The sequence below is a fragment of the Pipra filicauda genome, unplaced genomic scaffold, assembly GCF_003945595.2.
Source record: "Pipra filicauda isolate LSUMZ 115617 unplaced genomic scaffold, ASM394559v2 scaffold530_size479538_pilon, whole genome shotgun sequence".
In the NCBI taxonomy this organism is placed as follows: Eukaryota; Metazoa; Chordata; class Aves; order Passeriformes; family Pipridae; genus Pipra; species Pipra filicauda.
This window is the reverse complement of record NW_024104677.1, coordinates 225,319-238,610: the sequence shown is the minus strand read 5'-3', so window position 1 is coordinate 238,610 and position 13,292 is coordinate 225,319. Positions and strand designations below refer to the sequence as shown.

General features: G+C 39.9%; 1 protein-coding gene across 3 annotated transcripts in view; it reads left to right on the top strand.

Moving 5' to 3' along the window:
- Positions 1–13,292, top strand: part of BORCS5 (BLOC-1 related complex subunit 5) — a 78,981-nt gene that overhangs the window by 40,619 nt on the left and 25,070 nt on the right. For 2 of the 3 annotated variants that reach the window (XM_027709898.2, XM_027709903.2), the window contains exons 3-4: positions 10,642–10,799; positions 12,791–12,871. In XM_027709898.2, coding sequence (XP_027565699.1) covers positions 10,642–10,799; positions 12,791–12,871 — 239 coding nt within the window. The remainder of the gene's footprint in view (positions 1–10,641; positions 10,800–12,790; positions 12,872–13,292) is intronic. The other variant, XM_027709900.2, reaches the window with a different exon arrangement.

Genomic DNA, 13,292 nt, shown 5'->3' with positions numbered 1-13,292 from the left:
ATAAAATAATTGAAGTGACATCTTGCTGCTGCTAAAACAAAGAAGTCTCCCTCTGTCCTTTCTTCCCTCTCTCCTGTCTCCTCTCCTGGGACTAACTCTGGTATTTGCTCTGGTGCTCTGATTCGTTTTGCTACCCAAAGAGGAAAAAGAAAACCACTGTATTAGTTCTCTGTGGTTTTAGTGGGGTGAATAATTTTCTGTGCAAGCACTGTGGTTAGGTGTGTGATGAGGAAGGTGGAAGTTGGATCTTCCCTTCCATGGAGCATGAATTTGGGAGTCAGAAGGAAGAAGCTGTTGATTAAGCTCTGGTTTTTATGAACGTTTATTAGATGTCTGAAAATCTATGTGGGAGAGATTGTGTCAATGCTCAGTGCTCAACCCTTATGGTGCTGTAGAAAAGCAGGCTCTGCTGCTGCCTGCCCCACTGGCATTTGGTATTTGAGGGCAAGAGAAGGGGAGGGATGTTCTAGCAGTGAAATCATTAGGCCAAGGAACAGCAGTTTCCATGTGGTCTCAGATAAATCATCTAATCTCTTGGTGTCTCAATTCTTCATCTTTTTGGATGATGTTAGTCTTTTGGCTTTTGGGTTTTCAGACTACTTAGAATAACAGAGTCAGTTGTAGCCTGTGGATATGATGTGCTTGTATAATCAGATGATGGTAGGTCTCGGGTCTCTCTTGGTGTGTTTTTTAAAGAAAAAGTTGTTACAGAGTAAATACAGTTTATTTGCATAACACAAGAGCATCATCTCTCACTTCCCTGTGAATTACCCCATCCTTTTTTTCCAGCCTCGTGTCTATTTTTATATTTTGAAGTCTGCTGCAGGAAGTTGACCATGCAATATTGCAACTGTGTAGTCAAAAATGCTTCTTTTCCATATTACTTCTGTTCTCTACAAGTGAAAAATCAGTGGGGAGATGGACTGAATAGGATCTTGGCTGCTTTTAGTTGACAAAAGTGCAGTTGTGTGCTTTATGTCAGCGTGTACTGTGTACCTTTTTCCCTACATGAAGCTTCAAAAGAAGCTTCCAATTTTGTGGCAACCTCTAGCAACGTTTTGAAGGTGTAACCCTGGGCAGTTTTGTGCTTCCAGAGGCATATCTAAGTGACTGCAGACTGAACTCTCAGCACATGCAGATGGTGTACTATTTTCTCCTTTTGTACATTCAGGTTTCTAACAATTTAAATGAAGTAGCATTTCTGATTTCTTTTGGTTTTACTTCTTTTTAAATGAAAATTTTAATTTAGAAATTTTTTGCATCACTGAGACGTGTGTTTTGCAGCAGTCTTCAAAGTTCTGGTCATGATTTGGCTTCATTGTGCTAACTGCTGTATGGATGAGAAAAGCTGCAAGCTTCAATGGTGCAAAAAATTGTGTGCACTTTATTGGTTATGTATAGTCATCCCCATGTGACAGGAGAAAGCTTTAATGATATAGAGAAATCTTTTCAGAATATAGTCCTAAGCAAAAATGAGACTCAATGGGAAAGCAGAAGTATCACAAACAAATCCTTGTTTAGTGTAAATTACAATAACAACAACAACAACCCCCCCTCTGAATCAGAGGTTCTTCTATTGTAAGTTATGTGACCTTGATAGGTGGAAATCTGTAAGAGTGTGGGGGATTTGTCTTAGAATTGTAGCAAACTAAATGCCTTGAATCCTCTTAATGTTTGTTTTTTAAGACACATAGTGGAAGAACAAAAGGGGAGTTGATTTATATGTCTTACAGGCCATACCTCACAGCACTTTAAGAGGTCCAGGTGGAATATTCATATAGAAGGCATATTTGAGTTCTGTGGTCAGAAAAGTTGCCTGTTAAACGGTATGACAAGATGAGAGTCTTCAGCCCATCTGTCACCCATGCAGAAGTAAATGATCACATGGTACCGACTCCAAAGTAGAGAGAAAATCTGCTGTTGCAGCCAACATTCCTTGCAACAATACAAATGTGTTCTTTGCTCATACAATAGCTATTCAGTTTGCCTACAGCCATTGTGTTACCCCATTAAAGTTCAAAGGAATTGAAAATACACAGGCAACAAAGCCAACTTCTGGTTTTTTAGGGAGAATACATATTTTATTACGAGGTATTTTATCAATGAGGTTTTTAGAAAATAAACTGGTCTGTAAAAGAGATCGTGTGGTTATCCACACTTCAGCTTAAAGATTTCTGTGTGAATTGTAATGATTTTATTTTTATTTTTATTTTTCAATTTCTTTATGATTGACTTCTACTAATATGCCCTTTTCTTAAGGGCAGCTTGGGTTTTCAAATTTGAGTGTATTGATGTTTCTGAACTCAGGTGTTATTGAAAACAATCAACCAACCAACACCCCCCCCTCCAAACAACCAAAAAACAAACCAGCAGAAAACCTATGACAAAACAAAACAACCCTCAAAAAAGCTGTTCTGATTCTTCAGGCTTTGCTGAAAATCTAGTCTTTTCTTAGTCTTCAAGAATGAGAGAGATAGCATGCAATTAGAATTCAAAGCATTTAGTCAGTAAGAGCCCTGTAAATCTGATTACATTATCTGTTTGCAAATATTTTAATACCTTGTATTCTGCTGCACATAGATGTGCAATTATTTCTTTTCAGTAGGTATATTAAAGTGCTCCTGCATGGAGCATATATGGAAATGAACTCACTATTTCAGCTAATGGCAAATTGCTGCCTCCAAACATGTGCAAGCAGCAATGGTCAAGAAACAAGACTCTGTCTTTAGGGATGTAATGTCATCTGTTTTTTCTGTTTCTTGTGGTACTTAAGAATCTTGAAAGTACTGGCAAAACAATCTTCCCATGCAAATAGCAACAGGGAAGGCAACTGTAATAGTTAATCTGTGGCCAATGAGGCCAGACTTTAATTAAGAAGCTGACCAGACTGGTTATCTTCTACCTTAGAGCTTTAGAAGTGCTTAATGAGGGAAGTTGTGGGGTTGATTTCGAACACAGAAAAATTTCTGGAGACTTGAAAAACACTAATTCTTTTTAAGCTTTAGCCAATGTTGTCTTAGTGAGGGTAAATTAAATTACTCTATTATATATAGTGTATAATTGTATATTAGTGTATACTGTAGTAACTGTAGTCTACTCAAATTCAATGAGGAATAGAAAAGCTGCAAAAGTTTTACTATCTTGGATTAATTTTATGAAGAGGAGTATCATAAAAAATGAGGGGAGCAAGAGGAGAAGCTGGGAACAATTGAAATAAGTTTCAGGCAGCACAAATGGTTTTGAAGGGAGAGGCAGAAACAGTGTAGTTAAAGCAGTGTGAAGGGACCTGTAGGCAAAAAGATATCCATGCACCAAAACGAAAAAACCAAAAAACCCCCCACAAAACCAAAACAGACAAAAAACAGGCAAAAAGAAACTTGTGTTAGGAGAGCAACAGATTACAAACTCTAGCAGGTGTAATGGGAAGTCATCAGAAAGCCAGAACAGAAATACCTTCAAAACAGCTTTTTACTTGCGTATATTTAATAAAAGCTTTTTAGGTTCTCTAGAAGCTTGCTGAAGAGTCTGTGGGATTGTCCTAAGAGGAGACTTTCAAAAAAGCTTCATTCTTTACAAGGATGAATGAGAAGTGTTCATAGAAGAGGTTTTAGAAAAAATGGTAATGTACACAGTAATAAGCCTCCAGAAACAGGTACCAGAACCAGGAAACGCCTCTGTAAAGCTGACAAGCCATTGCTACTCGTGGTGTGTAATGTGTTACTTTATTTAACCTTGATCTTGGGAGAAGAGTGTGCAATACACCATAATGTGCAATACACCATTGTGAAGGACCAGGAATCAGAATGGGGAAAATCTCAGAAGTGGAAAAAGATGTACAGTGATTGAAAGGACTTCATGATACAGACTTTACAGTTATTATGTAATAATACATACATTGTATGCTTCCCCAGAATTTATATTTCCCGGGCATGTCCTGGCCTGTTCGCCTCCCTGCTCCTCTGTTTCTCTGCCGATTGGCTGGAGAAGTTGCAGAGAGGGGACAGCCTCCATTCGCCCCTTCTCTCCCCGGTTCCTCCCTCTTTTGCCCGTGTCCCTATCCTGGTTTGTCCCCCGCTTGTCTGTCTCATGCTCCGCCCTATGTTCTGGCCCTTTCCCCTCCCGAGCTGATAAAAGACCGGGTGCACGCGTGAATAAAGCATTCTACCTGCATCCCACCCTCGTGTCCGGGACCTGTGCTGTGCCATGGTCCCATCCTCCCCTTTTGGACCGCGGCACACCATAATGCATGCTCTTAAAAAGGGTGTTGATGATTCAACAGGTCCTGCAAAGGGGTAGCATTACAAAAGCAACTGGACTGTTAGAGGTGTAACCATTATACTCTGTAGAAGAATTGACTTGGCTTTTAAAGAGGGAAGTCGGGACTCAGGTTAGAGGCATTTGAAGGTATTACAGAAGTAATCAGAGAAATTAAGTCGTCTGTGGGAGAGGAGCCTGATTAGTGGGGTTCTTGAGCTTGGAAAGACAGTGGGATAAAGTTCACCCTGTTCCATAGATTTCTGTTGTGTTATAGCATAATTATAGAGTAGCAAGTGTAAAACAAGTGAGAAAAGTTCTTTTCATGCTATGTAAATAAGCATCATACTTATTGCCACAGGATATCATGGAGATAAATATATACCTTTAAAAAAGTTTTAGTGAAATTCAAGTATCCATAGCTTCACTGAGCACAATATTTTGGGTCTGAAATAACTGTAAGAGGCAGGAAGGTTGCAGAAGAGGGAGAAGAAGAACTGATAAAGATGGTTTTTTCCTAAATGTCCACTGTTGTCAGAAGTTTGAAGCAGTATTCTGGGCAATGTAGACTTCTGGTCTGATTTAAGAACGTGTAACTTTAAAAGTCCTCTCTTATTCCACAGAAAGATTGTTTAGTTGATGACAGCAACCCTTTCTGGCCTTAAAACTAGAGACCATATCATCATGTGCTTTGCTGTCTGTAATAATAAATTAACAACTCTGGACCTATTTTGTAATGCCTGCTGTTACTGATTGAAAAGGGGATTGACAAGTGGAAATACAGAAGTCAAAAAGAAATATTAATACTTTTCAGGTTGGAAAGTGCTCAAGGAGTTGTTAGGATTGCTCATTAAAGTAGCAGAACATAACTATGGTAGGGTACTATGTTCTCTCTATATAGAATCAGTATTGCATGAAGAGCTTTTTTTCAAGAATTTCACTTCTAGTCATAAAAATGCTTTTTAAACTAACAGCTTTCTTCTGCTCGGTAGGATGTGATTTGTTGGAAGTGTATGTTGACCTGGAACCAACAAGGAGATGACTAAGTAGGAGGAAAATGGTTTTAACATGCCTCTGCTTTGCCAAGGGATATGGAAACAATAACAGATTTGTCAAGTCTGTGGGTCAGCTAGCTTTGTAGTGATATATGATATTTCTCTATGCACGACATACTTGCTGTATTATTTTTTTCTAAAGCACCACTGTGCTTTAGAAATGTGAATCTGTCTGTGTCCCAGCTGCTGTTTGTCACGTCCATCAGCTTGCTGTTTACTGATCAGATGTATCCAGAGTAGGTGGGAGATTTTGACTTCTTTTCATTGTGGCAGACACATAAGGTGGTCTGTCATCTTATTTGTTTTATGGAGTAATTTGATAGCCAGGACTGTACATGTTTGGCCAAAGTATTTTTGGTTCATGCACTAAAGCTCTAAAGCTGTTTCCCCATTTTTGTTTTCTCCAAGACACGACAGCCCCCCATGCTGCCTTTCCTTATCACATTGGGGTATGTTGTATCACTCATGTGCCAAGCAGCCTCTTCTCAAGGTTTCAGACAGTGCAGAGATGATTCCTGGTGTACTTCCTTGGAAGAAACCCAAGGAAGGGGTTTCTTTGGAAGAAACCCAACACCTTGAAAAATGAGTATTCCATTTAATAAGAAATGAAAGCTTTAGATGCTGTTTTCATTTAAGAGAAGAACTGTGCTCTTGAGGGCCAGGGATTGATAATCACCCAGAAGAAATCACAGGAACACCCTTTCCTTGGTGAAGAGGAGGTAGTACCTCAATGGTTAGTTGCTCTGAGATGTGCTGGTGACCAGGTTCAAGTTCTGCATGTTCCAGGAGCGAGCCTGGACCATTCAGTGATCTCTGTTTCTCCACCTAATAAATTTTTGTTGCAACAGATGTGATCTCATATCCTCTTACAGGCTGCTTGTAAAGCAGTCACTGAGGGATGGCCCTGTTCAGTGGAGAGCTCAAAATGTGGGTAAATGCTTGAAGAAGAAAGCAATGATCTTCAAGAGGACAGTTGTTTAATAATACATTATATTATTATCATATAAATAAGGTTTGCAGTGCTGGCCATCTCTCTCCTCTAAAAATCAAGTTTTCTCAGTGCTGAATTCCTAGAGCCTCTTAGATATCTCCTCAACTTTCTGTTAATATAGGAAGAAAGGACACCATCAACACCCTTTTCAACTCCCTTCTGTTTCCTGTGTCTTGCTTTTAGTTCAGGATTTTTCCTGTGGGTTTCAAGTTTTTCGTTGGCATAGGGAAGTACACTGCTGTCTCTTAAGTGCAGAGCTCATGGAGGAGGTATTGCATTAAATCTGTTTGGGCTCACTGCCTGCTGCTGGGCAGAGGAGAAAGGGAAGAGATCTGGATTCTGTGGCACTAGAGGTCCTTTCCAGCCCTGCATCCGTTTCTATCCCCTGGGTTTCCCTGGTAAAACCCCACTGGGATTTGAGGGGTTGCACTGTCTCTTGCATCAGGTTTCAAGCTGACTTACTGTTACCATCTGCTCTTTTGGAGCAAAGCTCCTGGCTTGCTAAAAAGTAAAGTACAGTGAATTAATAAAATCATAGAATTGTTTTGGTTGGAGGGGACCTTTGAAGATCATCTAGTCCAACCACTCTGTCACAGGCAGGGACACCTTTCACTATCTTTCACTAGATAGGTTGCTCAAAGCCCCATCCAACCTTGCCTTGAACAGTTTCAGGGACTGGACATCCAACTTCTCTGTTCCAGTGCCTCAACACCCTCACTGGAAAAAACATCTTCCTCATGTCCAATCTAAATTTCTTCCAGTTTAAAACTACTGTCCCCTTGTCCTGTCACTTCCAGGCCCTGGTAAAAAGTCCCTCTCTCTTTTTCACAAGCCCCCTTTAAATATTGAAGGTCTCCCTGGAGGTTTCTGTTTTTCAGGCTGAACAATCCCAACTCTCCTGGTCTTTCCTCACAGGAGAGGTGCTCCAGCCCTCTGACCATTTCTGTGGCCCTCATCTGAGCTCCCTTCAGCAGATCCACGTCTGTCTTGTACTGGGGACCCCAGAGCTGCATGCAGTGCTCCAGCTGGGGTCTCACAAGAGTGGAAGGGAGGGGAATGTTAGTTAAGAAATGTTAGTGCTTATAGCATGGGTAGTAAGTAGTTACAGTGAACAACAAAAAATGGTGGATTGACTTTTTGACTAGAGGAATTTCTGCTAGGCTGCAGAAATTTTTTGTGCCGTTTTTTTTTGCTGTTTGGTGTACTTTTTCCTTTCTTTCAATTTGAAACCAAGCTATACTGTTCTCTGGCATTGTCAGCATGACCCCAGACATCTTTGGAGAAGCTAGTTACTTTGGTTTCTTCTTACTGCATCTCCCAAAATAATACCATAGTCTATCTTTAAGCAGCATGACGTTTGTTTTTTACTGCTAGTCCAAACATTTGTACTGGATTGTATTTCCACCTCTGCCTTCTTATGAAGGAATTCCAGATGAATAGGGAATGTCTCCCTTCACTTGAGCTTGTGTTTTTCTGGATAAGGAATTAAAAGCTTCTTACAGTTTATTAATTTTTCTCTTAGCATTATGTAACCTGTAAAGGTTTTAAGTACATAAGTTTAAGTAGCATGTTCTTTCTTAGCTCATTTTATAGTCCTTGGCCTATTCCTCTTCAAAACTCTCACAAGCAGCATAAGTTGGTGTCCTAGTTAGGACAACTGAGACCAGTTCATCATGGTATGGGTGTAACCCAAAACTGTGTATTCTATAGCCTTCCATGCCATTTCCCAGAAACTGTTATCAATGAACCATTTACACCATCTGCCCATAGAGCCTGACTCCTCAGGCTATAAACTAGGTGTTAAGAGGCCTGTGAGATAGGAGGATGCTCCTGTCCTCACACCCTTTGTGGAACTCCCCGCCCTGAGGGAAGTGCTGGGCATTCCTGCCTGAACTGCAGGATATATAATCTTGGAGTCTTGGAACATTTTTGGAACCACTCTGTGGGATCCAGAGAAAGACTGCAGCTCATCGCTCTCAAACAGACTTAGACCACCACCCTCAACTGGACTGCAATCACCACTTTTGACCAGACTGCAACAGCTCTTCCCCCGGCATCTCACTGCAATCACCACTTTTGACCAGACTGCAACCGCTCTCCCACCAGCAGGTTCTTCCCCTCTCCCTTTACTTTGGACTCAAGCGGGGCCCAAGGAACACCACGTTGTTCATGCCCCAGGGTACTGGGTTATACATTTGGGTTTTGTGGGTTAAGACCAATTGTTTGTTGGTATGATTGTACTTACTGTATTATTTTAGTAAATTGTTATTCTGACTTATAATCTCTCCTTTGAGTTGAGTTCATTTCCCCTGCTGGTTAACTCTTAAACCAGCACAGTTGGCCTAAGTACATACTTTGAGTTAATTAAATCTCCTAAACAGTGTTTAATTTTCTTCTTCCTCTTGAAGTTGGTGAGAGATTAGTTATAAAAGAAAATTAGTTGGTTGATAGCATCACGTATTTGATCAGTGCTGAAACAAGATAACTGCCTCAGGTGTATGGTGAACTCTTCATTCCTATGTGAACATTCAGCATATTAAAAGCTGACAACATTATTTGGACATTCATCCTGACAACATATTATAGAAGATCACAATTAATGAAATGAGGAAGTACTAGAACACAAAACATAAACATTTTTTAAAAGTCTTAATTCCTTCAGTGGATTTGTTCCCATCAAAGCTTTTTACTTTAGCTGAAAGATTTGCAACTGATATTGATGAACCCAAGATTTTGTTTGAGATTATTCTTTTCAAAACATAAAAAATAATTTGACTGTTGCTCATACATGGGTTTGAGACTAAATGGTGAAGTGTCTGTTTACTCTCCTGATCTCTTGACTGAGGCAGCACAGTTGTAGTGGGCAAGTTAGTAAAACAAAATTACCTTTTTTTCTTTTTTTCATCTTAAGATTTTGTGCAGAGGGTATCTGAGCATCCTGAGAGAATAAGATGTTAAGTGTTGATGAAAAGTAAACCTACTTCATTGTATCCGATGAAGTTGCTGCACTAGTTTGGTTTTTTTTTCATTTTTGTTTTCAAATGTTTTCAAAGAGTTTTAAGTTTCTCCTATTCATAAGATGCTTCTGACTTACATCTTGGTGTCTGTATCGTTCTTGGGTTTTAGCTAGAAATTTATGTCACCAGTTGTAGCCTCCAATAGTCAAGGGGGTCATTCAAATTACTTTCCATTTCCCACTGAGGTACATTCTTGGAAGAACTTTTCCAATCCAAATAACTGGCATTTATTACTTTTTAATTGCTTAGTTTAATACTTGCTTACATTTGCTGTGGGTCTGTAAAATGAGAGTCCTAGAGGGCACATGCATGCAGTCACTGGATTCAGTTTACATAGCTTGATGGATGTTTTGGGAAAAGCATATTTGTGTGTATGTGCAGTTTGTTACAGATGGTGTCCCAACAAGAAAAAGGTTGTGCTAATGCTGAAGAAAAATGAAATGAAAGTAACTAAATGAAGTAGTAAGAAAAAAAAGGATGGCCTTAGAGCTTAGCATCATTTTTCAGCAGCTGTGGGGAAAGCAGTCAGTATGGCACACACGTGGTTGAGCTCAGCAAACATTCTCAAGATGCACTATGTAGGCAACTATCAATGGGCAGGAGAAATTTCTCTGGATAATTCTGCTCCTCTGGATATTACCAGTGACCCACTTTTAAGTCCAATGCCTTTTTGTGGAACCTGGTCATGCAAGTAGGTAAGGATCTTAATTCCATATTAAACAAACAAACAAAAAAGTTCATTGTTAGTCTTCGAGATTGTAAAGAAAAATCTTAGAAGGTGAAAGAGTTCTGAAGCTTTAAAAAAGGCAAGATGGACAAAATACAGACATTTCACCTAGTAAATTAACTTAAGGTGGATCGTTTTTTCATTCAGGTTTGTTTTGGGGGACCAGTGAATTTTTAGAGCTCTAGTTTTGACAGTGTGATTCTATGAAAATAGTTTGAGTCCAGTGCCCTTAGGGAAATGCAGATCTCAACTCCTTCCTCTTCTGGCATACATAAATTAGGAGAAGACTCATTTTTCACAGTTTAGGATTGCTTGTGGAGGAGAAAAAACAGGACTCATGTATCCCTGAAAACCAAGCTGATGTGCATTATGGACCTGCACTCAGAGTCTGTTTAGTTTCTGTCAAGGAGGGCTAGGCTGTATGGCAAACTGTTCTTTGCACTGCTATAAATTGGAAACATCCATAAATTATTCTGAATTAGTTTTTCACTACCCCTCATAAATCTTTTCTTCTGGGTTTGCTCTGCTGTCTCTTGGATCGCAGCTGAACTTAATCTGAACAGTCAGATTAATTCTGGTCCTCCCTTTGCTTTGTAGGACTCCTCAGTGGGCAGACCTCTCCAACCAACACCAAGCTGGAAAAGCTGGACCCCCAGCAGGTGCTGCAGCTGTGTCTCCGGTACCAGGATCACCTTCACCAGTGCGCAGAAGCCGTCGCCTTCGATCAGAACGCGCTCGTGAAGCGGATTAAGGAGGTGCTGTTGTATGTCCTCTTGTGGTGGGGAAGGGCTTGGGGCTGCATGCTGGGGGTGCAGGTGCTTGCTCTGGGTGGCTGTGGGTCACTTGCAGCAGTCTGCTTCAAAGCAACCTCCATAGAGAAACTTTGTACGTGTGCACTTCAAGCGAAGTTTCCAGGTTTTCGTTGTGGTTGCTGTTGGGTTGTGTGTTTATTGGTCATGCCCTGTGATTCCTGGCCGTAAACAGTGGCTGTTCTTCTGGTGTGGCAAGTGCTGCAAGAAACTGTTGAAGAAATGAAAGATTACTGACATTTTTAAAGGTAGCATTCCTTATTTAGATCTGTATAGTATACATTTTATTATGTCTTATGGTTAGGCTCTGATTTAAGGAAAGAAACAGTAATCTAAACATCTATGGCTGGTGAAGGTAGTACTTCAATGGATTTGTAGAGCTAGGCTTGTTTTCAAAGCCCATAACATGCTGTCTCGTTTCTGATCTGTGTGGCAAAAAGGTCTTCCTGTGCTGTTGCTTTTACCAATAAACCGTCATTTGGAAATCACTGGTCTGTTTAAATATTGAATTATACTGTTTGGGATTAAATTAATTCCCGGGATGAGCATCCTGCAATTGAATTGTCCTTCTCATATGTGATTACTGATGCTGAAAGCAGTAGGATGGCTGACAGGTTTTTGTTTTGTTTTTTTTTAAGTCAAGACAGGCTGGCATGAGAGGAGATGTTGTTTGAGAGTGTTTTCTCAGATACTCCCAGATGTGTAGAAGAATTGGTGAATGCTGCATATGTCAAAAGTTCTTGAGACCAAATACCTTTCAGAGTAAAAAAAGTTTGAACACATGGTTAATTTTTATTCATGCAGTATAAACACTGACCTTGATTTGTTGTTGCTCTATTGGCTTAGAGTTAAGAAAACCCCACATGACAAAATGAATAATAAATTTGATTTATGGGCTGTTTTGAGAAGCTGCTGTCATCGTGAAGTTTTCAGTCCAAAGTAATGTAGGAGCCATTAAAATGGCCTTTTTGGTATATCAAGATCTGAGGCCAGCTATTACACAAGATGTAAAGATATTTGCAGATGTTGGTGACTCAGATCACACAATCTCAGAAATGGGATTTAATTGCCAGCCTAATGACAGTGTGCTGTGTTAATCCAAGCAGACTGTAATTCTTTTGGCTTTTAAAGTGAGAGAGGGAATATTGACATGATTTAAAGTCGTTGTAGACTCCACCAGTACAATCTGCATTAATTGGGCTTGCCTTCTACAGGGCAAGCGGCAGAGTCCCTTTCGAATTAGCTATGGTGGTTTTCTTCCAGTTTGTAAAGCTTGTGCTTATTTTTCATCTAAAATAAATAAAATTATGATACTGATATTGTCACTGGCTTCTTTACAACAGACTCCTCTGACAAAGTGATGGAGAAATGGGTGACTCTGTAATGCAGGGAACTGATAAATCAGATGTTTTGTTTTTTTTTTTCGGCCGCAACATTTAAGTAACTTCAGATGCTTTCAATCCCTCTGCCAGATCCGCTGGTTTTTAGTGTTCGTTTCGCTAATAATTTTTAAATTGCATTGGCTGTTCTGCATGTGTGTTCTGGAGCAGCTGGGTGGGACCCAGTTGGCTTAAATTGTTCTTTCCAAATTGTTTGGGATCTGCTCGATGAACTAAATTGAACCACCGGTGACAGTTGTTGACAACGAGGGGTGCAGCTGAACTAGAGCAGGGTATGTCTCTCGTTACAAGTGTAGACAAAGGAAATCCCATTTGGCATCACCCATTTGTCAGCAGTGATTTAGTTTTGCCATGTACACAAATCTTTGGCCGCTAGTAAAGGGTAAAAATGAAAGAGAAAATAAAGGATATTATGAAAAGCATAATGTGTGCATGAGCTGGGACAGTAAATTCTTTTATCCTCATTTTGGTAGCCAGTATTTCCCTTTTCCTTCCTTTAACAGTGCAACCATTAAAGTGTTTTTCTTCTGATAACAGACTTATCAAGTGACTGATGTTTTAACTTCCCTACAAACTGTTGGTGAGCTTCAGTCCCTGGTACCCTACCATTTGTCTGAGGTATGTTCACTTTTCAGACTATCACTGACTATACTCAGTGAGTAATAGTCCTACTATACAGTGTGCTACACTCTCACTGCCTGCAGCCAGAAGTGTTTTTTTAGTCTTTCCTTGGCAAAATGTCCCAGGGCAAATATCTTTTGTTCATTGTCGGTGTTGCCAGAAAAAAGGTTTCCTGGATTCTATCAAAACTCAGAAGTACTTCTGTAAATTTATTGGTCCTCAATAACTCATAACTGAGTGTGGTGGTTTGTAATTGACACACAATCTGAATTACAGTGGTTCTTAACAGGAAAGAGAATAAGCTAAGGAAAAAAAGGAGTGCCTACATAACAGTAGTTACTGCAGATCTGAGTAGACACATTTGTGCATTCCTTAACTTCAGGGAGCAAAACAGCTTAGCTTCACTTTCCATCCTATT